Source organism: Haliaeetus albicilla, chromosome 16 (genome assembly GCF_947461875.1).
Source record: "Haliaeetus albicilla chromosome 16, bHalAlb1.1, whole genome shotgun sequence".
Lineage (NCBI taxonomy): Eukaryota > Metazoa > Chordata > Aves > Accipitriformes > Accipitridae > Haliaeetus > Haliaeetus albicilla.
The window spans coordinates 16,200,264-16,225,649 of NC_091498.1; the positions used below are offsets into that span (position 1 = coordinate 16,200,264).

General features: G+C 42.2%; 1 protein-coding gene across 3 annotated transcripts in view; it reads right to left on the reverse strand.

Annotated features, from left to right (window-relative positions):
* OSBPL5 (oxysterol binding protein like 5) overlaps positions 1-25,386 on the reverse strand; it is a 145,093-nt gene that overhangs the window by 10,287 nt on the left and 109,420 nt on the right. For all 3 annotated transcript variants that reach the window (XM_069803672.1, XM_069803671.1, XM_069803670.1), the window contains exons 9-17: positions 17,393-17,564; positions 11,956-12,175; positions 8,422-8,606; positions 6,931-7,012; positions 6,209-6,307; positions 5,123-5,219; positions 4,064-4,162; positions 2,709-2,806; positions 636-725 (exon numbers count right to left, since the gene is read on the reverse strand). In XM_069803672.1, coding sequence (XP_069659773.1) covers positions 636-725; positions 2,709-2,806; positions 4,064-4,162; positions 5,123-5,219; positions 6,209-6,307; positions 6,931-7,012; positions 8,422-8,606; positions 11,956-12,175; positions 17,393-17,564 — 1,142 coding nt within the window. The remainder of the gene's footprint in view (positions 1-635; positions 726-2,708; positions 2,807-4,063; positions 4,163-5,122; positions 5,220-6,208; positions 6,308-6,930; positions 7,013-8,421; positions 8,607-11,955; positions 12,176-17,392; positions 17,565-25,386) is intronic.

The following is a 25,386-nucleotide window of genomic DNA, read 5'->3' on the forward strand; positions in this document are numbered from 1 at the left end:
GCCTTTGAGTGATTTACTTGTGGATACGAGATGTGCAAAAGTGCTACCTGCTCTGCTGACTGTTCTGAGCTGCCCATACAGATAGACCCTGACCGAATCTATGCCTCTGTCCTTCACCTCATGAACAGAGGAATAACTGTCTTCTGTCACAAAGGTTTGCTGTGAAAATAGTTAATTTTAAAACCCTGTGAAGTTCTTCCCTGATACTGCTGTAGCTGGGGAAGTATTGAACACAACAGGACAAAAAGAAGCCTCATCATTTTCACAATCACACATAAGACACACTATGTCTCCCACCATCAGTGCTTGTCCTAAGCCTGGGACCCTAAAGACAGAGCCACTGGCTTTGATGGAAACCCTCCTCACTGTTCCCAGCTTTGGCCCAGGCTCTGGGAGTGCGAGCATTACTTGCACTGCAGGTGGATGGGACTACGGAAGCGTAAATGACCTTGAGAGGTGTGGCCCGCAAAGCTCTGCTTGCCTGCACTCCCTGGGGATGGTAGGAAGAGACAGGACACGGGCCCTCTGCAGCCCTGCTGCAAGGCAGGGAACCTGCCAAGGGCTGCCAGTCCTCCCACACACCCTGCTGCCACGCGCACTTAAAACTGTCAGCAACTTCAATTATCGTATGTTACCCAGTATCCATTGAGACTTGCTAACACTTCTTCTCCTGATTTAATCTTCCCAGAGATTTGATTAATGCTTGTGCTGCCACCGAAGAAGGGCTGTCAGGGGAGAATAGAAATAGAAAATATGATCAGTCTAGTGAGAACTGGAAGGGAGCCAAACACAGTGATGCAGCAGGAGGGAAGGAAAGTGCAACCTGCTTGATTTCTACTATTTCTGGGGAAAGGCAGAATGAATTCTAACATGGATTTTGACTGTCTAGCATTGTGCCTTCCTCCTTTTGTTTGTAATACCAAAATCACTGGAGGAGCTGCAGGAAGGGACATAAGCCTTCAGGTGCATTAACATTCAGCAGTGCAAGGCCTCGCCTTCATTGCAAAAACATTTATTGTCAGCTAGACATGGGGATAAGTGTATGCGGGCAAGTCCTTCCCATTGTCCAGAATCTCATTACAGTTTGCACTCTTACACTTGCAGCGTTGTCCAAAGAAAAGGAGCAGCACTAATGCAGTTGGTGACTATTCCTGCTTATGGGACAGCAACAGCAGTGTGGCACTGCTGATGGCTGCATCTGTTTGAAGCCTCCAGTGTGAAGAAGGTCTCGTCAGCAGCAAACAAAAAAAGAAAAAGGGTATTTCCAGAGTCAAGGAAAAGATTCTCAGAACAATGGAAAATTCCCCTCACCTCCTGCCTGCCAAACACAGGAAGCAGCAGTGATAGAGTGACCAGCTCTTCCATTCTTACCACACAACATTTCTTCAGACATTTTAACAGCTACTTTCCAATAACACATGTGCAGAGGAACTTTTTTTTTTTTTAATAACAATATAAAACCAAATTTCCCACAATACCCAGGGAAAAAAAATCACAAGTATCTCAAGAATCAATGTATGAAATCCAGCAGAGAATTGGTACATATCCAAATGAATAACAAAGTTATGGGGTTTACCTTTAACTTCTCACAATTCTACTAAAAAAGGTGGCTAAGAAATATTCAAGGCAGAGCATGTAATTAAGCCACAGGGACCTTTCTGAGTCATGTTTGGACTAAGTGTATTGTTTTCAAGCCACAAAAGAAGGGTCTGCATTTTAAGCTCTGAAGTGTTTGTAGGCTTGAGACGACACTGACCAAAGTCAGGGAAATACTCCATTGGCCTCAACACAGTACATCAGGTTTATGGGAAGAACAGGCTTTAAAGACAAGTTTATGCAAATATGAAGGAAGTACATGGGGCAACAGTTCACTTTGTAAGGGCAAATAAAGACAGAAAATTATTACTGCCCCCAGAAAAACGCAGTCTGCAAAAGACTCCCCTAACTCCAGTAACCTCTCCCATTTATGTTGGCTAAGGCTGCAGTTCTAAAGTCCTGCAGGCTCTCAGTTCTCCATCTTTCATTTTATGCCCAGGCAAGAACTTGTTTGTTAGAACAGAAGAGGAATGGATGCTCCTTAAAAAGCAAGTTAACTGTCCAAGAAAAGTTACAGGTCATCACCAGGCTTTCTAGGGGAGGGAATAGCTACATGAACAAGTCAGTAGAAGGCAATGACAGTGCGACATGTCAGTGTGATAGCCATTCAAAATTATCTGCCTGAAAATGGGCTCCTACCCCACCGTCAAGGCAAGGTCCTGTAGCTTTGAGAAACACAAGGTACAAATCATTGTAATACCTGCGAGGTAAGAGTACATATGTGATGGCTACTGGAGAGCTACACCGAAGATCCACATCCTAACTTGCCTCAAAGTAGTTTGTACACCTCACTGTATTTTGCAAGCAAAAATAATCGTATCTTCCTAAACAGCAGCCACACTGTCATTGCCAAACATTCAGAAAAGAGTTTGGCCAGGTGGGTGGCAGTGAACAAGTCACATCATATGTAAAACTCAGACTTCCTGGGTTCAAATCGAGTTGCACTAGGCAAAACTGACTGCAGGATGATGCCTCCTCTCAGGGTAGGCCACCCTGTGGTGCATGCATACATTGCTGGTACCTAAGTGATCTGGTGTGTATGGTCAAACCTTGCCTGGAGTGCAGGGCCAAGCCTGAGATGCATTCAAAATGGGGGCCACAATGTCTCTTACCTTTAGCTTGAATTCCACTTCTGCCCTGTGGTTAGTTTTCTCACAGTCGATGGTAACTTTGCCTCCAAGCTCCATTGTCATGGTACCATATAAAAGTCCTGAAAGGGAAAAAAGAGACTTAAGAGAGGCCCCAGTGGAAGAAATCTGCTTTCTCAACTCAAACTGGCTCTTGCTGAGATGCTGTGAAATTCACTACTTGGCTTAAAGCTTTGAAAAGACAGAAACCGAAGCTTCTAGGAAATGGCTCTTTACTATAAGCATGAAGAATCCTCCCCTGAGTCCATATTCCCCATTTATTACACCAGCTATGAAATAGCTTGACTCACAGGTGCTGATAGTGCATCTGTGGCAAGCTGAAAGTGGGGAAGGAAAAATAAGGAAAGTTGTGCCCAGCAGCTTCATTTATACTAGTGCTTAAATAGACCCAGTCACTTATCACAGGGTGGATGGGGCAGAGAGGAGCTGTAACAGGATTCAGCAGAATCTGGGAGACTAGCAGTCATATAGGGGACTCCTTTTTATACATGCTTACCATTTTCTGAAAAGGTCATTTGCAGAAAAAGAAAAATTGACATGAAAAAGATTTATGCACAGGAATAGTTCACAGAAGGTGTAATTTACAGAAGTAACTGTTTTCAGGTAGCTAGACCTTTTATAAATATTAACTTAGAGGTCAACATGCCAAAAATATTCAGAACCCAAAACTGGATCAAACTGCTGCAGGATTGATTTTATCACCGTGGTGGAAATGCCACTGACACTTAGCTTCCTAAGGAGAAATGCAAAGTTACAGCAGTGAATCAGCAGCCCTCTCCTGGCTTCAGTGCACATTCAGCTCAACAGAGCAAAGCCACATGGTAACAGGTATCAGCCTCACTGAGGCAGCTCATACACTGAGGAATATCATGATTGGAGTAACAAAGAAATCAGAAGAGAAATCAGGAATTTAATTTATTCTCAAAAAGCCAGAAAATATATTAAATCATTTCACTGTTAACATTAGAAAACCTTTTTATCCTCAGAAGCTCAGAAATGTACTCTCATTCTTTCCATCTTCACTTTATCTGCAGTGCATATACATGGTATTTTTTTATTTCTACATAGTGTTAAAACTAACTTAGATGGGCCTAATTCTGTCCTCAGCTCTGCACAGACAAATCAAAAAAGAATTCAATGAGGATTACCAGTCTTCTGTTAAGTGCTATGACTCATGCGTGGAGCAACTGCTCCCTGGAATTACCAGTCCCCGCGATGCCAGGTATTCGAGAGAGAAGAGAGTCAGTGCAAAGTTAGTCAGTATGATACCATTATATTATTTTTTCTGTTTGCTTCCTATCTGAGCAGTCATAACTTACCTTTACAGTGGGCGTATGGCATAGTAATTATATAATCTTCCCCCCTGTTTAGAAAAGTAAGTTTTGCTTTCCCATCCAACAGTGCAGAAAGTGAGTTACCTAGAATTTAAAAGAACAAATACATATATGTTAAAAAATGCATGTTATACTTGGTCACTCATCCTACTTTAGAAAAACATTTCAATTTAAATGTAGGTCACTAATGAAAGAAGAAGTATGAAATGCTAATAATTCAGGACCTTGCAAATCATTTACTGTTGGAGGCAGGCAGTTCTAATAAACTCTCTGCTGTATGGCTCATATTTGCTCTGGCATTTAGCCCCTGTTGCAGAAAGGGCAGTAGATTAAATATGTCATTAGTGGGATGCAGAAAGCAGTTCCAGTGTTTAGAAGTTTATCAGGTCCTTCTGTTCTCACAACTTTTCTGATTTTGTATGATCCCAAATAACAAATAAAACTGCCAGAAGGACAGCAATGACTATTTACAAGTGTTTCAGCAAATACCTTTACCAGAGGATAGTACTTAAGAGGTATTTGCCCAAACAAAAAACCTATTTCAACTAGCAACACTGTTTCAGAGCCTGCAGTTGTGCTGTCTCCATTGAGATTAAAAGATTCAAGGGCATCTTGAAGCTCTAGGGTTCAAGTTTCAGAAATCTGAGAGCTACAGAATTGGTTACATTTATACAGAGACTTTTGCAATAGTCAGTTGAATGATCAGATAGCTATAAAATTACTCATCTGTGAGCATATGCAAAGTAGTCTGACAACCAATTGCCCATACATTGTCATGAACCTCTGCTTTCTGAAAACCAGGTTTTTAAAGTCACATTTTTTCTATCTGATTTTTTTTTTAACATCGGTGTGATGATCTCCCACTGAAATAGTGGAAATGGGGAAAACCCAGGAGAGCCAAGACAAGGAATTAGGGTGTCCTGGTGGCAGATCTCTTAAGCATTTCTTTGTTCTTAACTCTCAACATGCTCAGGAGTGATTGAGAAACAAACCAAAACCAACGCCATGATGTCACCTGGAAGATGAAGAAGCTTAATGCCTTACCATAAAATTTGGACCTAGCTAGAATGCTGCCAGTAATGCAGAATCCGTCCTTCCTATTGCTGACATGAAAAGCTGACACAGGTGGATGATGGGAGACCTAGAAGAAAAATAGGCACAGGTCATTTACAGCAGTCTTTGCAGATTAAGCAGAGCAGAGGGTGTGCATACAAAGCCTCACACAGTGTTACACGTGCTCTAGGGAAACTGCAAGACAGAGGCCGCAGGACTGAGCAGAGACCTCTAAGCTCCATCCGTACCATTAACCTCAATGCTAAAGGAGGGAACGTTATATGAGAGACCATTATATATGGGGACATTATATATGTAAACTTTCTCCCCCACCCGGTATTTTCTTGTCCTTGTGCATTTGAAATCACTTTAGGCCAACAGGTACACTGTCAGATTTTCAACGCAATAAATGACAGTGCAGAACTTTTTGGCAGCATCTGAATAATCTCCATAAAATGGATGCAGTGGCTTAAATAAAATAAAATGAAATAAAACTTCGATTAAATAGGAAAAATGTATGTGAACAGGGAGTCCTTGTACCAAAGTCCACATGGTCCTCAGATCCCTTTATTAGCACCGTAAATCTCAAACTAAATTTTGTCAGGCCAGTTTACTTGTGAGCTCTGCCTTTCATTCATCCCCAAAGACATAGAGATAAGCCCTCAATTTAGTCCTATTAACATCATTACAGAAAGTTTAGAAATGAAGGAAGGTAGGATTTGGTTATGTGTTTTAAGCCCCTTTTTGACAGAGGCAACACAAACCACAACAATGTTTTATTAACAATAAGAAAACAGTAGGGCAGAACCCCATGGAAAAGATCTTTATTGAACAGGCTAATGTTATATATGGGAGACCTGCTTTTGTAGTCTTGAGTACCTGCCAAAGCTCACAGTAGTCTTTGTAAATCTAAAGAGAAAAAAGATCAGCAGCTAGTTTATCCCATGTCCCACTCTAGATATTTACACAAAACTCCAACTTCCTCTCCCAGGGTGAGATGTGGAGCTTAATCCTATGTACGGAGGTGCAAGCAGGCTGCTGCTTGCAACACCTAAGCATCCAAATAAAGCAGCTTACCTGTTCTGCTATGTAAAATGTGTGACTGTTCGTCTGAGGGTGAAACCAACAGCAGCGAAACGTCTCTCCCAGAATAGGGTTGTATGGCTTTTTTATTCCCTGAAAAGCAAAGCAATCAAAACCTGCTACAAATGAAGATTTGCAATCCAACTTTACAGAGACGGCCACAGAACAACATAATAATTTTCTCCCTGATGTTTTAAACTAAGTCAATTACAAGAATCGAAACCAAAGAACTGGTTACATATATCCTCCTAATCTAATCTTTTCATCTGAGCCATGGATTTGTCTGCTGTTCTTGCCAACTTAATCTTCTGCCTGATCAAAACTTTACAAGATGATCAAACTTTATTATTTCTGCTACTATATGCAGCAAGTGCATACTGATGTCGAAACACAACACTATGGTACTAATAGGCCTGAAAAGAGAAAGGAGACCTGCTTTCAGCCAAGGGAAAAATCTGGCATCCGAGAACATGTTACTTGGTGGTGGCTAGTTTTGCCTTCTAACTGTCCAGTGCAAAAGCTCTGAGATCATCGACACTATTTTGCACTCAATATCTACTCGAAAACCAAATGCAACTTCAGTGTTAAAAGTAATGGGCAAAGTCTTCTGAACAATAGAAAAGGTAAAGTGTCTAAGGAAAGGCAATAAAGAAATACACAACCATAGCAGAAGATTTCAATGCCTGTTACAACCCCAACTTCATGCATACTTTTACCTTTGGCTTCTTATAGAAGCCGGACAGGTACCACCTCAAAACTTGCTTTATTCGACTGTATGGATCATCTTCAAGGACAGCCCTGCAGGACAGAACATAAAATCCTCTTTATAGTGTTCACACATCACATTCATTTCATACCAGTATAATAACATTAATTTCAATATTAATTTCCAAAGTACTAAAGGGAAGTAACTTCTGTGCTGCTGCCAGTGAAAAAGGTGTCTGCCGGCAGAAATAATTTTTATTTAGTAACATACATCATACAACACACACATAAACTCTTAAAAAGTGGCGCCCCTTGCCCTGCACTCCTGCAAAAAGCCTAATAAAATTTCTGAAGTGTATCAGGTTTGATTGGACACTCAAGTATGTTAATGTGGGACTGCCACTCAGACTAGCATTTAGTAACAGCTAAAAGTACAGTGTAAGTCATAAAAACAATAATACTTATGCCACCAAAATCAAAGACAATTCTATTTTTCTCTCTTTTTCTTTGTTTCCCTCTTCCTTAAAAGATCTTTAAAGTTGATGTGCTACATGGCCTCTTTCAGTACTTTGAGATTTCATACAATAATTTAGGTTGGAAGGGACTTCTCAGAATCATCTCGTCCAACTCCTCCCTGCTCAAAGATGAAGTGGGAAGTACACATAAACAATAGAGTTCTTGGTATTTCTAACCATTTAGTTAGATTTGAAAATCAACCTGGGTAAGTTCTTGCAACATCCATTTAGAAGGATCACCCATACCACAAAGAGATTTATTTAATAAAACCTCCAAAACTCTTGAAGTTTTCTTAGACCTCAGCACTGAGGAGAACCATTTCCTTAACTTCAGATGTTACAGATACCACAAAAAGGCTTGAAAATACCACAATTCTAAAGTTACCCAGAGGCAGTGGAACAAACATGAGTAACTAGTGCTGCTATTTGAATATTGCACACACTGGTTTTAAAATACACCAGGCATATCTCATTGAGAAGGGTGGTCCAACCTGCAAGCATAACATTTTCTGTTTTCTACTCTGCTGCTCCCAGCAGGTGTCTCTCATCAATGGGTGTTAGAAGATGTTTCTTATTTGTTTATCAGCCAACACAATTATATTGCTTGCTGAATTCTGTTTGCTCTCTGTCCTATTCCCCTCTGCACACGAGTACACCAGAAGGTGGCACAGCTCTGTTGCGAGATGCTCAAAGGCATGAGCTGAATCCCCATCAGTTCCAGCCAATGCTGGCAAACACGTGCATGTGCAAAGGTAGTTTTGTCTGGAGTTTAACTGTTTTCTTTGGTTCCTTGCCCCTCACTGGCAGCAGTCCCTCCTTAAAAGGTCACTGCAGCTGGCACCTGGCCTGCTTTACATTGAATCCAGCGACCTGGGTATTACTAGGGAGCCTTTCAAGCACCCCAGCCAGCACCAAGCTAACACTGTAACACATTTTCACAAATATAAGAAAAGTGCCCACATCAGGCACACTCTGCACACTGCTTACTGGGAAAGCAGGTCAGCATGGTAGTAGTAATCAGAGAGTTTGTTAAGGAACGAGCGTGGCTCCAGGATGAAGGTGGGCAGCACCACCCGTGACAGGTCCATGCCGGGCCGCAGCTGCTTCAGCAGGATCCACATCAGGCTCTTGTTCTCCTCAGAGACAGTTTCTGTTTGAGATGATTCACCTGTCTATGGTGGGAAAAGGGAAGTTCAGGGCAGAAACAGGAAAACCATTTCTTGCAGATGCATTTACCTGCAGGGCCCAAGCTCACCCAGGCATACCTGGCCTTGGCACAAGGGTGAATGCTCAGCTACACCACTGCAAAGAGACATCAGCTCTGTCTCAGAAGTGAATCCCCAAAGCACTAAAGCGGGTGGTACAGGAAGCCCTGGGCCTCTGCGAGAGCTGGCATGAGGCAGGGAGCACACCTCTGCTGTGCTCCTTCCTGAGCCACCGCCTCCACACACCTCAGGACTGCGATGGGCCAACCTGGACCGACATTAACCAAGGGGACTCTGCCCTGCAGTCCCTCAGGATGTGCGGACATGCCCAAGGCTGTTACAGCATCGCTGTGGCCTGGTGGATACATACAAGAAGCTCCTCTCAGTCCCATTCTCAGCAAATGAGAGACTGTAAGATTTACTCTTATACGTGTAGAAAAATTTAGGAGATAAAGGAGTAATCAACAAAGAATGGAAGCAGTCCTCCACGTTCAAAATAAGACAAACTGGTAGTGTAAGTATGGTAAAGGCCCCACTGTCAGGCAACATGCACAAAAACTACAGCACCCCCCAAGGCTGCTCAGTGCCCTTTGCAGCAGAAGTGCAGGTAACGGTAAAAAAGCCAGGGATTATGTTGTAGTTTGAGCTATAACTGTGTAGCTCCTCTGCATTCAGTGGGGCTACGTGAGGTTTAACACGGGGGCATGGGCCTTTCAAGCCACTGGAGAAAGAAAATGAAACTAAATTTTCAAAGATGAATGTTATTTTAATGCATCCTAGGCATCATAATTTAACAATGAAAGAGAATACTTAGGCTTTCTACGGTTTTTAGGCAAGAGATTTCTATGAGAAAAAGGGCACAGATCCACTTCCAGAATGGCCTGTGGTTTGGGAGAGGACACATAGCATATCCCGACAGGATTTGCAGATGGTGTAAATCACTAAACACTCATTTTCACCACCTGAGCATTCCCAGCACCATCCTGTTGGCTCCCAGTCAGCCCTTTTACTAGTCATGCAGAAACACAGTAAGTCCAGCTTGCAGGCTGAGTGGAATTTCAGACTGAGGCACAACAAAGCTTTTTAATTTCATTGCTTTTCCATTATCATACCATTCTTCTTGTGACAGTCTGATGCAATACACAGCTTGAACCTCCAGGAAGAAATGGGAACCATTATAGAATGTAATACCACAGCGTCAGCTAGGGCTTACAATACATATGGGTCTGTCAGAACTTTCATTATTTATCCAGGTTCTCAAGTGTGCGTGTATTGGCAAATTGCCATGCAAAGTATTACTCAGAATGAATCACTGCAGAAGGGATGGATGAAAAGGAATGGAGAAGAAGGTGCAGGAGGATGAGAACAACTTCAAGTCATTTCTGGTTAGCTTTCCCCTAAAATACACCACCCTCAATAACCCTTTTTATAACCTGTTAAAACTAAAAGCTTGGGGGGGGAAAAAGGGGTTTTGGTTATCAATCTACCTACTGAGGAGGTGTCTTTTTTATATTCTAGACCAACTTTTGCAATCTCAAAGTCCTTCTGACACCTGTCTCTGCCTTCACATTCCTATTGCAAACAAGGCAAAGCTGGAACATCGGATGCAGAAGCACGCACCTTTCAAATGGCATACAGATGCACGTACATACGTGCACAGCTTTCAAATGAGCTTTCAAAGCCAAACTGAAGATTTAACAGTGATGGTTTGCATCTGTGACCTTTGTCCTGCCAAATCTGAACTGTACACACAGACTGAAGGACAGCAGTTGCAGTTTAAGATGACAGTTAATGTTATTAATTGGCAGGTGTTTACCTTGATACATCTCAGTCCATTGCTGATAGCAAACGATGTCATTGCATACAACCTAGTTTTCCTTATGTTACTGTCACCAGTGGGATAAGACTCAACAACCAGTCCTATCTGTGTGTCTCAGGTGATGACAGCCCCATCTCCTGGCCAACAACAGAAATCTAGTAAAACTTCTAATGGCCAAGGCTTCATGGCAACTCTTTTTGAAAGCCCACTGGATGTTACCTCTGCCAGAGCAGCCACACTATGGCTAGCCTTATTTTACGCTACACAAAGTGTCACTCTCTACAGCAGAAATTTAGTCCTTTTTATTTGGTTCATACTGCTTTTTTTTTTTTATTGTATTGTAACACTGCAGAGATCTCTGTCACTCTCACACACCCACATACACACATCAGTGCTGCCTCTAAAGCTCATTCAAGTACCAAAGTATCAGCCTGCCCTACAAATACTTCTAGGGCAAGTTTGTCAAGTGGCAAAAGGTCATTTCAGAATAAGCAACTGATAGAAATTAAGTTTGCCTTAATTTTGCTGTTGCTTAGTTCCTCAGCTATATTCAAAATCCCCTGTTTGGACTCATTTACCATTTGCTGTGTGTCTGGGGTGGGATTTGAGGGGAGAGATGCACAAAAGGGGAGTTGGTGTCTGTAGGCAACAGTTCTGTTTGCAAGCACAATTTCTACAGCAGGGGCTTGCACCTCACCCCTGACATCTGAAATGGCAGCAAATACACACAAGAAAGAAACAGCTTTCTAGCAAAATGGTTTTCTTTGAAGCACCAACAAGACTTCAGCTTCCTTGTTTGAAGCAATAGGCAAGGGAACTGCTCAGAGCCCTCCTGGCACTGGAGCAGAGCTCCTCCACTGCATGCCTGGACTGATTCTAACCCAACACACTCAGCTCCCTCAGCTCTCTACCACTGCCTTCCTCAGAGGTGTCACAGTAACATACAGCTAACAAAGGCTCTTATATGGAACAGACACGCATTCTCCTGCTGTTAAATGACATGAGAAATGGCTTTCCTACAAGAAACTGTCATTCAGGAATCAAGTGGCTCAAATGCTCCATTAGGACACACAAAAAGGATGTTCCACACATAATGAAAAAAGGAAAATATCATATTTTGTATCACACAAGCATTGAGCATCCTAATTGGCCAGGACACCTGCCCAGAATAATAATTCCCCCTCACACTGGCTCCACAAAGCACTGTGCCAATGCTATGCAGCAATTTAATGCAATAACTGGTTAAAGCAATCGCTGATGCTGGAAACGTGCCAAAGCACAGTAGCAGAGCTGCTGTTTATAACACATAATTATTAGAGCACATGATAATTCAACATAATTTAGCAGAAAGCTGTGCATTGCTTTATCTGTAAAACACTGGAACTTACAAAGCTGGTTCTTAACTGCTATACATCTAAAAGGGTAAATGACAAATACTCTGAACAGAGACATTTTAAGAGAAACAGGCAGTGATTAAAATAGGTTTTTTTCTTTTACCTCCCCAAATTCCTCATAGATCTGTTCAATATAAGTCGTCCCTTTCCTTCCTGGAGAGATGTCTCCATGGGTTTCTGACTGATCACTCTCACTTTCATTTGTCTTCCGGCTGTTCTCATGAGTTTCATTCTCCGACTCTTCTACATTGTCTCTCTCAGACTTGTCCGAAAAAGCATCATTTTCCAAATGGTGGTGGTTCTCCAGGGCTGATTCATTCAAACTGCAACACACAGTTCATTATTTGCTTCAATTTGATTTACAAAGCCAGATTACTTGAGGCCTTTTAGATAAAGTAAAAATAACCCCCAGGACTCAAAATAGGGTGTGCGGCCCAGGACAGTATAAGACATTAATCTCCTGAATAGCAGGGGTTTTATCATGGAAACAGTGAGATATCATCCATCAGAATTCTCCCCTCCAAAGTGCACTTTGCACAATCTGCCACAGAGCTCCACTTACCCATCCTTACATAGAGTTACCGCTGGCTCCAGATGGGAGCCCACATACTGGAGGAATACAGAGCACACGCTAACAACTGTACACTGATGATTAGAGAACTGAAGTGTCAATCAGGAGAGATTGTTCCCTTTACAGAAACAAATCAGTGGATTGTAGCATTCGGGAAAAATATGACATTATGGGATACATTTTCTTTTCAGTACTACTGCTACCTCATTTCAACAGATGGTGGTCTAAAGTCAGCCCTACACTAGAAAAGGCAAATTTAAAAACCAGTAGAGGCAAGTATTTTTGCGCGGGCACACAGACACACACACGCATACCCAAACTAACCTGGGGAATGTGCTTCCCCCACATAATGCTGTGTGGAAGAACTCAGCTAAAAGCATGGAGCGGACAATTATATGTAAGAAGAATACCGAGATTATAACAGCATCCAAGGGAAACCATGCAAGGTGTAGGAAGCTTCATGCTCAGTGATCCAGGCTTTAGAGAACGAGGAGAAAGCCAAAAATTCTCTCTCAAGTAGCCTATAGCATCTCCATTTGAAAAAGCAGATGCAGTTCATACGACAGATGGCAAATGTGATTAGATGGGCCAGAGGTCAGATGCTGAAAAGTATTCACTAAATGCCTGTTTTTTCAAGTGATATTTAGCATGGGCTTCAGTTTTCCCTATTCATACAAGTCTTCATACACATATCACCTCTTTCATGGCCTAGCTTAGCTCTCAGGTGCTGACCTTCTCACCTTGACCTTCCTCCGAAAATTTCTTACCCAAGTAAGTCCTCAGGCAAAACTGCTCTTGGATAGAGCAATAAGGAAAGATTTCCAGCTATACAAGGAGTTTCAGAGGATCTAAACAGGCCCTGGATCTTGAAGAGTTCTGTAACATCCCATAGTCCATCTCCCTCTCAAAGCAAGATTTCTCTCCTCAGTAGATGGTAATGTTCTGTCAAGCTTGAAGTGTCTCCATGATGGGCCTTTTCTCAGGCCATTCTTTTGGGCATGTTGCAATTTTGATTATAGATCAATACTGAAAGTTCCCATTCCTTGTTATCCCTCTTTTCTTTTTTTAAAAAAAAGATAATTAGGCATTGCTAGTTAGAGCCAGATTAAAAAAAAAACAAACCAGAAGAGTCAGAACACAGAACTGGCATCAGCTTTTCAGAAGATCTCAACTTCCAACTATGCACTGAAATAAGCTCATGATTTTTAACACACCAAGCAAGCCACATTGTGACAGTCACAGCTCAGTTTCTGGAGAAGCTCAGTTTCTAGAGTTCTTTTGAAAGTGTCGTCTACAGTGTTCTGTGCCTTTAGAAAATCTTTCTTTTAAGTCCATTTGTATATATAAGTATGTATGCATATATGTCTATGTATGTATATATATAAATTACAAGGTTTTTTAATTTACAGTTCTACTGTAAAATAAAACTAAGATCATAAATCAGAGAGTCAACGACCACTACACTCCAGCACTAATCATTTGCTATTAGACATTACGTGCTATTAGACATTCATTGTTCTAGTGCCAGGATGTTACTTCCTTTTTTTTTAGCTAGCAACTAGCAAGTGTAATGACCGATAACCAAATACACTGGAAGCATAGAGTACAGCACACGCATGAGTTTAAGATCATTAAGGAGAAAAAAGGTGAGGAGAGAGCTGTCTAGAGAGATTATCCCATGATCCCAAGCACAGATACTTCCTGGATGGTAGATCCATGAAGTTACTAGTTATTAGATGCTGATCATTTAAATACCTAATTTATTTCTTAATTTTTCAATGATCAGCTAAATATGTGAGTGTTTGTCTGTGGTTTCTATGCTCCCTTACCTAGTGAAAGTTTTCTCCATGGGGTAAAAATGCTTGAAAGAACAGTTCATTATAACGTTTATGGTTCATGGCTGAGAAGGAGCACTTGTTTCTATTTCACATTCATAAGAAGAGCAAGCATTTTTCAGTCTCGCGTGCCTCACATTTGGGAAATACTTGAAGTTTCAGTGGAGCAAATTACTTTTCTTAGTTTCCTCTACTCCCCCCACCTTGTTTTTTAAGGATTTTAGATTTAGTCCAAGAGGGAATTCAATTCACATGAAATCCCTCTCAACTGCGCACTCATTACCCACCAGCCACAAACAAGGCAAGATTTAACACATCCAGAGCCAAGGAGCCGCTCTGGGGAACCAAAGGGAAAACAGATGCTCCTCATTCTGAGGAACAAATTTGAGATGAAGTGGAGCCAGGCTTTTCTATTCCTCCAAACACAATCATCACTGAATATGTACGATATCCTAAAAACAAAAGCCAGGCCATGAGCTTGAACCAAAATCAATGTAAAGACTTTGTAGGGCTTCCAGTGGGATTTGGACCGGGCTTTAAAAGCTGGGAGAGAATGACTATGCTAGTAGTCAACACTGGATTTCTACCATGAACATGAATAACTTGGCATGTTTCATGGCTAATTTACTGTTTCAGCACATTGGAGCTGTCTTATACCAGTGCTTTATTCCCTAGGGGCATTCCTGGAAACTTCAGCCAGTGAGCAGGACTTCTTTGGGTTTGATACCACTCTTCTAAACAAAGCAAAACAAACCTTTGGCTCTTGCCAAACAAGTAAACCAGCCAGATTCCTGGGGTTGCTGGAGATAAGACATGGAAGCCACAAGAAATACAACTTCATGTTAAACAGAAGAGTGCCTGAAGCCCTAAAGGCCTCTTGTCTAAAAATCACAGATTTACACAGTACTTCAGCCTTTGATTCACTTGCACAGTTCTCTCCCTCTCATTTTTATATGCTACTAAAGACACAGATTCTAAAATCACTGCATAATCTTGACTTCTTTCCCAGCAGGAAAGGAGCAAAGCAGCCAGCAGACAAATGCAGCTTTGGCTCAACAAAGATTCGCCTTTGCCAACTCCCTTGGGTTTTGTTCTCCCTATAATATCCATCATCTCCCTTTTCTTTTTCTTTTCTTGACAGAGTAGTTTGGTTAATTTGAAGATAGAGTTAAATGTAATTAACTGGCCTCCTAACAACAGCGTGCCAATTTAATTGGTAAGATTCCCTGTAGGGAAGGCATTTAATTAGAATGATTGAATCCCTATGAGGAAGCCACTGTCAGTGGCAAACCAAAAACCCTTTGCTCAGCACTTGCACAGTTTTGGTTTTGCATTCCCCTTATTTAAATGTTCTTTATTCCTGCAGGGATGACAGCAAGTTGTCCCCCTGTCCCGCAAGCATCAAACTCCCCTGGGCTTTAAGCACTGGGGAAAGTCTGGGTACACATTAAAAACAGTGGTAGGACTCAGAAAGGAGCATGTATTGTCCAGACGACCAGATGCTGAACACCCAGCTTGAATCAGACTCGGCTAAAATCCGAGCCTGTGAGAAAAATCTGGTTCCAATTGTGGGTACTCTGTCCTGCTGAAAACTCTGCCACGTGTGCTACTGCTGAGCCCTGTAATTCAAGAGGGCTTTTGATGTTGAACAGCTAAGAGGTGAAACAGAGGCATCATTTAAGTGTCATTTACACATCATATTTTGAAAAAATAATTTAATACAGTTTTAACTCTTATCTTCGGCACTTCCTTATAGTAGCCATGGGTCTGCCTGAATGTTCTCAGTGCCACAGGCTCCATTTTAATATTGGACATCTGTACACACATCCATTAGCTGAAAAACAAGTCCACTGCATTCCTGGATTATCACAGCGGTCACAGTCCTGAGAGACTCTCTTAGGCAGAAAGAAATTAGAAAGTAAAGTATTATGGAAGAAGCCCAAGAACAATAGAAGTACTTGCACAAGTACTAGGGCACATGCCCTGATAACATCAGATTTCCTTCTCTTCTCCCATTGCTCTTCAGTAAAGCTCTTCTTCAAACTCTAGCTAAAATCCCTAACAGCAGGACTAGAGAACACATGCTGGGAATACCAGAGACTTTCAGAGCAAAGGGCAGACCAAAATGCTGCCATCCCTTTGGTCCCATGGGACCAGAGATACCTCGATACTCTGAAGAGGACTCAGATCCCTGCTGTTGTTATAACAGAGCCTAAGAAAACCACTTGAAGGTGAGGTCCCACTGTGCAAGGCATCATCTTTGTAGACTGGAGGAACTGCTACCCTAAAAACTGTGTAACCAATGGTGCATTGCTGTGAGCCCTAAGAGTCAAATTCGTATCAGCCCAACTAGAAATAGACACTGCATGTCCCAGTTCCCTCTCCAAAGGCCAAGTGTCTATACCAGAAGGATTTCTGAAGTTGCCTATTTAGCTATAAGCAATAGATAAGGCCTGGGATTTTTTAATGTTTACAGAGCTTTGATGTGAGTTGTTCCAAAATGCTGCAGTAATACTAGGAATATGAATAGAAAGAAGGCTGTGGGGACTTTTTTCCCTTATGTAAAAATTTATCTGATGCATCAAGGAAGAAATTGGAAACCACTCAAAACCCCTGTAGAGAGAGAAAGTAATTATAAAACTAAGGATGCAGTGTGTGCACTCTGCTGACTATGACACAGTATTATTAGAAAAGAGAACACATTATTAAAAGACAGATCAGACTCAGAGCCATATGTGCTAGCCAACAGACAGACATTGTTAGTGATTGTGTCTGTGTAACTACAGGTCTACCCTAGCAGCTAGATTCTGCAATCTTTACTCAGGCAAGCCATTTTTCATGCCAGCATCTCCAGACAGCATTTTGGCCCAAGCAGGGGACAGAAGAAAATTGTTTATGTACACACAAACACAGCTGAGGTTCCCCCCTGTCTGTGTGCTCAAGCATTAGGTGACAACAAACCTCATATGCACCAAATTATATTAGTGATGGATGCAGCAGAAGAACATACAGGCTGGTTTTTAAACAGGTTTCCTTAGTGGACTCTGGCTAGATTATGCTACAGTTAAAACAATGACCAAGTGTGAGCCATGCAACACCTCTCTGTGCATTAAGAAGTGATAGCCCCATCTTACTGGAAGAACTCCTGGTCTGAGATAGCGCTTGTGTGCAGGAGGTGGTTGAGCCCTGCATGCGCAGAATCACTTGAGCAGTTCATTTCTCCATCCTTGCCCTGCTTGGAGGCACTGAGCCGGAAGAGGCTGGAGCAACGCAGGGCAAGTTCCAAAGCATCCAGCCAGCAACGGCCTGTGAAAACAAAAGGAATTATTTAAGCACAGGAGAGTAAATAAGACAATTCATGCATTGCTTCTCAAAAGCTTCTTGCCTGGGAGTAAAGCTCATTATAATTCAGGAAGTCACTGTGTACAATAATCTATTTTTCATATATATAATCCCTAGTTATCTTGCCAGAAATGGTGTGTTTCAGTGGCTGCATGAGTGATACATCTGCACGGGTAATACAGTGGGAAGCTCACCCCAACTCCCCCTGGCCTAATAGCATCTCTTCCTCTGATCTCCCACAACCTGTTCACATCCCCTGTTGCCCCTTCCTGATTTTGTTGGAGATGCAGGATATGTGTACAGGTATGGTGCTTTCAAACCACCTAGCAGCTCATATCTGCCAGTCATACACCCCAAAAACATGTTCAGAATTTGGCATCCCTAACACACACACTACCCAATGGCAGGGAGACACCGAGGCGCTGCGCAGGAGAGGCCCCTGCTTAGTATGGGATCACTGAACTACAAGCTGGCTCAGGGGTCCCATGCAGGGTGTAGTGCTGCAATAACAATCACTCCAAACAAGAGCCAGGATGATCAATACTTGCCAGAGCGATTACGATCAGAGGGAGTTGCTTCTCAGGATGCTTATTTTTCCTCTTTGTCTGTATTTTTTTTCCTTTTCTCCATTCCTTCTCCCTGCCCAGTTCATCAGATAATCTGGGTGGGCCATCAGTTTTCCTTGTCACAAAAAATCTTTACCTGAAGGGTCTACTTTGCAAATACCAGAAACTATAAGCAGGGCACAGAGATGAGACAAATTGCAGTTCCTATGCATAGCCTCACTGGATTTTCTTAAGGCCTGCGTAGGTCCCAAAGGCAGGCAGCAAATGAAAAGCATGGGAATCCAAACTGACCCTTGGCTCCTTTTGCAATGATCCATACAAGACTGCAAAGCTGTGTGTTAGTGTTAAAGCCTAACCACCACAATGCTGGAGTTGCTGCATTCTTGGAAGCACCTGAAAATAGCCTGCTTCTGCAGTGCAGTCATTAATGAAGCCAGGACACCTGCAAATTGGCATAACAAGGGAGTTATCCTCTAATTTCAAGCAAGTAAAACAGAGCTCTTCATTACACTCCTCAGAATTTATTTTGCAATAATTAGAAGTGTGCTGGAGAGGCAGTGAAGAAAACAAAAGGATTTTGCTCTAGCAATGGCAAGTGCTACAAACAGGTTTTCCCTGGACCACATTCATTTCTAGGTCCCATTTGGGAAATGCTTCCAATACATTCAATTCTATCACACACTTAGCATCAAGCATATGCATAAATCTCACTGCAATCCTGCTGTTCTCTGGGCAGAATTCCCATCAACTTCGATATAACCAAAATTTGGCCCTATAAGAAGATCAACGAGAGTTTAAAAAAAAAATCCAGATCAGATATATATAAAGAAATGTTTATAAATTTGAGTAGCTTTCAGTACTTGCTTTGATACAAAGCTGCAACCAGTAAAAGAGAGAAAAAAAACCCAAAACTTTGAAGAATTGCACTTGAATGCAGAGTCCAGTCACTTATTCTAATTTCATCCCATAAATTCCTTCAGCATCAGCTTATGATTTAATAATAAAATCACAAATAATGGCTAATAAAAGATTAGGAAGGTTGAAGGCTGTTGGAACTGATTTGACACTATTTTGTATTTAACAAATATTCTTGTATTAAGGCTTTACACGCAGAGATTTATTCCCTTCTCGCCATGTGGAGGATTTGCATGGATAACCTATTAGAGTTAATGGCTGCGCTGAACACAAATCCACTTCTTCCTACATATCCCCTCTCCCCCAAACCCACCAAGATGAAAATCTGTTTCCAGCTATTCCATACAAGGGAGCACACTCCTGCTTAGGCTCACCTCTTTTGACTTTCCTCTCTCTTTACCTTTGCTTTTATTTTCCAGTTCTGCAGAGTGAGAACTGCATGATTTGACATTTGGAAATGCTGCATATGTCAAGATATTTTTATATTCAATGGTTTTGTAAAATCAGGTGCTTTGATAGGTAGCTTGATTTGTAGCAGCATGAGCACTTTGGAGCAGTAATGGAGGTCAGCTCTTCAGCACCCTGCAGCACTCATGTATAGATGTTACGACGGTTATGGCAACACGCTGGCTACGTTTACGCTTTCTAACCAGGGCGGCAAGGGTGACCCCAAAGCCTCCCTCAGCCACCTCCCTTACTGTGTCCCTGCAGCCCACCCTTCTCCGGGGCTGCAGGCAGAGCGGGCCACGCCGGCCGTGACCCCACAGGCAGCTCTCTTACCACCTCCACCGCCACTGCCACAGGTGTTCACTGGTACTAACATGAGCTTACAAGCTTGGTCAAACCTTTGGGGTCCACGACATTACCAGAGGAAATTTCTGCATAACATACTAGGGTTTTTATCTCTAGATAACTCCCTGGAAGGGGTTATGAGTACCTTGAATCTTTTTTGAAGCTTTATTCAAGGAGCCTAAAGTAAAAAAAAAAAAAAAAAAAAAAAAAAAATTAATATTCCAAGGCAGAGACACAAAGCTTTAGAGGAACTTGCTGTGCATTAGCAGGCAGCATTACCTGTGCCCTGCAGAACACAGAAATGGCATCAGTGTATGCCCTTGTTTTCATTTCTAACAGAAATTGAATTCAAGGGATGCACAGCATCCCCAAGCTAAGAAATAGGCCTTCAGCCATCAGGTGGTGCTGTGAATCCAAACACATATATGCAACAAAACCAGACATAAAATTCAGGATTTCCTCTGCACATGAAAAGGTTACATTCTCTGCAAGTCAAAGGTGTGTTAATTGCAGCATAACACCGTAAAATTATACCCTCTCAATTTCAGGGATTGCACACAAGATAAGCCTGTTTCCTTGCTAAAGGCCTACATGAAATGTTTTTACATTTGAGTGATCTTGCTATTGAGTAATATTCTCCTTTACTGTGAAAATGATACAAAAATGCTAGCATTTGGATTACTTAATTGCTTACCTGACAAGTCTACTCACTCCCTCAGGAACTGCAGAAGGGGAAAAAAGTATGTGGTCACATAATTAAAGGCTGTCATCTGTAGTCATGGTAGTCTGCATGAAGGCTTCATGGTTACCTTATGTGCTGGTTTTGGCAGGGATAGAGTTAATTTTCTTCATAGTGGCTGGTATGGGGCTGTGCTTTGGATTTGTGCTGGAAACTGTGTTGATAACACAGGGATGTTTTTGTTACTGCTGAGCAGTGCTTACACAGAGTCAAGGCCTCTTCTGCTTCTCAGCCCACCCCACCAGCGAGCAGGCTGGGGGGGCACAAGGAGTTGGGAGGGGACACAGCTGGGACAGCTGACCCCAACCGACCCAAGGGATATCCCAGACCATGTGTCATCATGCTCAGCATATAAAGCTGGGGGAAGAAGAAGGAAGGGGGGGATGTTTGGAGTTACGGCATTTGTCCTTCCAAGTTACTGTTTGGGGTGATGGAGCCCTGCTTTCCTAGAGATGGCTGAACACTGCCTGCCGATGGGAAGTGGTGAAGGAATTCCTTTTTTTGCTTTGCTTGTGTCCGCAGCTTTTGCTTTACTTATTAAACTGTCTTTACTTCAACCCATGAGTTTTCTCACTTTTACTCTTCCGATTCTCTCCCCTACCCCGCCATGGGAGGAATAAGCAAGTGGCTGTGTGGGGCTTAGTTGCTGGCTGGGGCTAAACCACAACACCTTAATTCTCACGTTTTCTAATTCTGAGTGGTTGACTCAAGTTGGCTTTTTTGTATGCAAGGTAATTAGATCAGAGAAGGATGCAAAATGTGGGTTCCTTCAGAGAGGAATGGCAGCCCAATATGATGCATATAAGGGAATCAAAAAAGAGCTGCGAAGGAGTTAGTGTATTGTTTTAGAAGACTTGAGGTTTTTAAAGCTGCAATGTAAAACACTGTAATCAATTATTAGTTATCATTTTCCACAAATTGTGGCTTAAAACAAGCATGTGTTTAAATTCTGAAGAAAAACCCAAGAGCCTATTGTCAGCCTATGGCAGAATCTCCCCACAGGCTTTCAAGCTCTTCTTATATCAAATAATATATTACTCTATCCACCACAATGATTACTTTTGGACAATGTCTGCAGAGATCATGTTGTCTTAAAAATACCTGCATTACCTCCTTCTGCTTAGGAGCTGTGAACTAATTATTCCCTTTCAAATATTATTTCTGACCTTGACCCTTTCTTCATCATATTCAGTATTTTGTCACGGACTTCCAAGGGGCAGCCTGCAGAATAAGCTCTGGCTCTTACCTGGGCTGCAGAGGGCGAAGGATGAAAGAAGGAGAGGGTAAAATAGTCCATCTACACATAATGCTCCCATATATCTCACAAGCCACATAGAAGGGTTTACAAAATTCAGCAACAGAAATCTTTCATCCACGCTAACAGAGTTGTCAGTGAGGATAATAGCAGGGAGAAATGACACCCCATCCAGAGAAGATCCCCAACTCTGACATGCAAAGTCAAGTCCAGCTAGATCACTCGTACTGGCAGCTGACACGAGGAGAACATTTCACGTCACCCATCTTTTGGCACTTAAACTGCTCAGGTGCGTGGGTTGCCCAGCCACCTTTGGCTCCCTCCAGGAACAGTGGGGGAAAAGTGAGACTCTTTGACAAGGCTGTTCCTGAAGTGCCAAGAGTGGATGTCCTGCCAGAGTGCTAGCGCTAGCTTGGGTTCCTGCCCTCTTTTGTAGCAGCCTCTCTCCTTGCACTGATCACTGGTTTCAATATCCATTCGCTACATCACTTTAGCAATGATGATCACAGCATTTGACATGTGACAGATGTCCCAGGAAAGTGGGACGTCAGAGGAATACATCATTCAGCTGTGCTCACTGTAAAAAAAAAAAACAACAAAAAAAGATGAAACAGAGGTGTCTCCCCTGAGTAGGCCTGTAACCCTTTTCTGTTATATGTGTTTACAGTAAAATGACGACAGGCCTCAGTGACAATCTGAAAAAGGAAACTCATGAAAAATCAGTTAAACTCAGCTGAGTTCCTAAGTTCCTTCCCTCTTGAAAGGTTTGGGAAAATAAAAGCTAATAAAGGACGTGTGTGGCCTTGACTTCACAGAAACAAAGCCGAACATGCATCCCACATATGTTTTGAAACCTTCCACATGCTTTCTCCACGCCTTTTGGCTCAGCAGGCTGGAAAAGCACCTTGTGGTCCTTTGAGATGACTCCTGCAGTACAGCTGTGCAGATGGGAATCACTACAGCTCCTTGAAGGATGCTTCCCGGGTCCGCAGGGCACTGCAGGCACCACGCAGAAACCTGGAAGCTGCAAGGCTGAACAGGAGCAGGCTTGCACCAACTCTTCTTTTCAGACAAAAAGGAACTACTAAAACCAAGTGACAAAAACCATTTCCTCTCCCCCTTGGAAAAGAAACAAAACAAAATAACCGAAGATTGCTTATGCTGCTAACCTAGGCTCAGTTCAAGGAATAATTTGAGTCTGTCCTAGTCTTCGAACAGATCTAAAATTACAACAATATCCAACAGAAAAAAAAACAGGCAGTACTGAAAACACTAAGCTATTCAGCTTTGAAATTCTTTACAGTTGCCATCATTCACCTAGAACGACTCATAGTTTGACGTGCCAAGTTTATCTGCCACATTTTGCAACAGCTGATCACAGAGGAGCCAGCCAATGTTCTCTCAGCACTCACCAATAACAAAAATATGCTCGAGATGGAATCTCATTGTTGCACGCCAAAATCTCAGTCTGGGACTATACTTTTTTTTCCACTGCATTCCAGTAGCTACAGAACGGCTGGGATGAATCTCTTGCCAATTAAGACTTCAAAAGCCTCACACCTAGTAACCATACATTTCTCCACAGAGGCATCACTAAGGGAATATTATTCTTCTTGAATTATTAAAGTCATCCAGCTTTTGGCCTCATGCCTCGCACTTACAAGATAGATGCTTTTAAAAATCAACCTGAAGTAGACTGTCACCTGGAAACGATGAATTCTTGCTCAAGTGCACACAAATCACGAATGATGAGGAAGAGGCTGATTTGGTTCAGTCAGTGAACATTAAGGTCATCTTATTCAGCTGACTGCTTATTTTGCTGTACCACTTGGATGCCTGTGTGCATGATTTTTTACACTTTGGCTGTCAAGATGCAAGGATGCGATCTCTCAATTAGCTGCAGGTGCAATTTATGTACCAAGCTAAATGAAGTCTGGTTGCAAATGCCTGGATTTTGAACTGCTGTGAAAGGTCTAAGGAATACGAAAGGCAGACATAAAGCTAAGAAGGTAACTTCTACTTTTTCCACTACTTCCAGGATCCAGTGATATATTTCACTGTGAACTTGGTTTCAAATTGCAATCTTCATCCCGGTTCATCGCTTCTGTGTGTGACCCTTATTTCAATAATCTAATTTCCTCCCCAGATCAAAGCATCAATTCTGGGGGAAGGGCCAGATGCCTAGCAAAGAAACAACAACACTGTAAGCCAGACCATCAGGATTTCCAAACAACTCCATCCACACCAGACAATGGAGACTACCCAAAGCATGCCTGAAGGAGAGAACAGACATAAGGAACAAAATGGAAGTGTGGTTTACAATTCCACTGTTAAGCTTTTAACCCTTGGTAATCTGCCACTTTGAATTCCCCTAGGAGCCCCTTTGGCAGCAGTGCCCGCGGCCAGGTGGAGATCTGCACTATAAGATTTAAGCAGGTGACTCAAAATGCTTAGGAGGTCTGGGGCACTGGTTTGGTATCTCAGGGGCAGGCCCAGAACAGTTCAGGCAGGAAGCTTGGGACAGGCTTGAACTACTAATTCTAAGCCACTCATCAGCATAAATCTGAAATGCATACACAGTCACTAGTTTGGAAAAAGCAATTTTCTTTTCTGAAACTGGAAAGAAAGAAAGACCCTGTGTCTGTACAGGTTGAGCCCTGTAGGCTGACATGACCTTCCAGATGTCTTTAAAACGCATTACAAAGCAGACTGCTGCTGTGGTCTGTGAATGTGAAATCTACTGTAGCTTGACGGTCGTTCTGCAGGCTGTCCAGAAGTCAGGACCTTAAATCCTACCAACAGTCTGTCACAGATGGTATGACAGAGGGGAAAAAAGGGATTCTGAAATGTTGAGAGAAAAAGTAGGCCATGTAGCTGCTGATCATGATATAGTTGCCTGGATAGCAGAACTGTACATCTAACATATGCTGCAACTCAATATTCCCCTGCAAGTCAGAGGCCTCCATGAATTACTGTTAAATTTGCCAAATGCTCTGTGGTTCATTTTCCACCACTAACATGGCAGACTGCATTAAGAAGAATGTGGTCAGGACACCTCCTCAGAGATGCTGTAGATTCACACAATATTGCACCTACAGAGGGGACGTGAACATACTACAAATATATGCTAACATTATGCAAGGAAACAGACTCCACCTGACCCATTTGTGTCAGCTAGCTTAGCTCATTTTACCTTAATCTTCTATCTCTCTTGACCATAATAGCATCCTCCATGTTTGTCCAGTGCATTAAAGAAATGAAACAAACTCAGGTACACCCTCTTGGAGACACCTCTTTACAACAAGTAAAGATACATAACAGTCTACAACCATTTCAGTAGTGTCTTCTGGGCTTAAAATCAAATTGTATTAATTGCAAAGTACAAGCCTTAATTTGCTGCATTTTATACAGATTTCTTTAAATGTAATAGTTTCTATTCCTTGTGTCCTTGCCTGCTTATGTTTTACACCACCTACTGACATTAATATCGTTTCCAAGTCACTCATCTCCAAGTGTGAC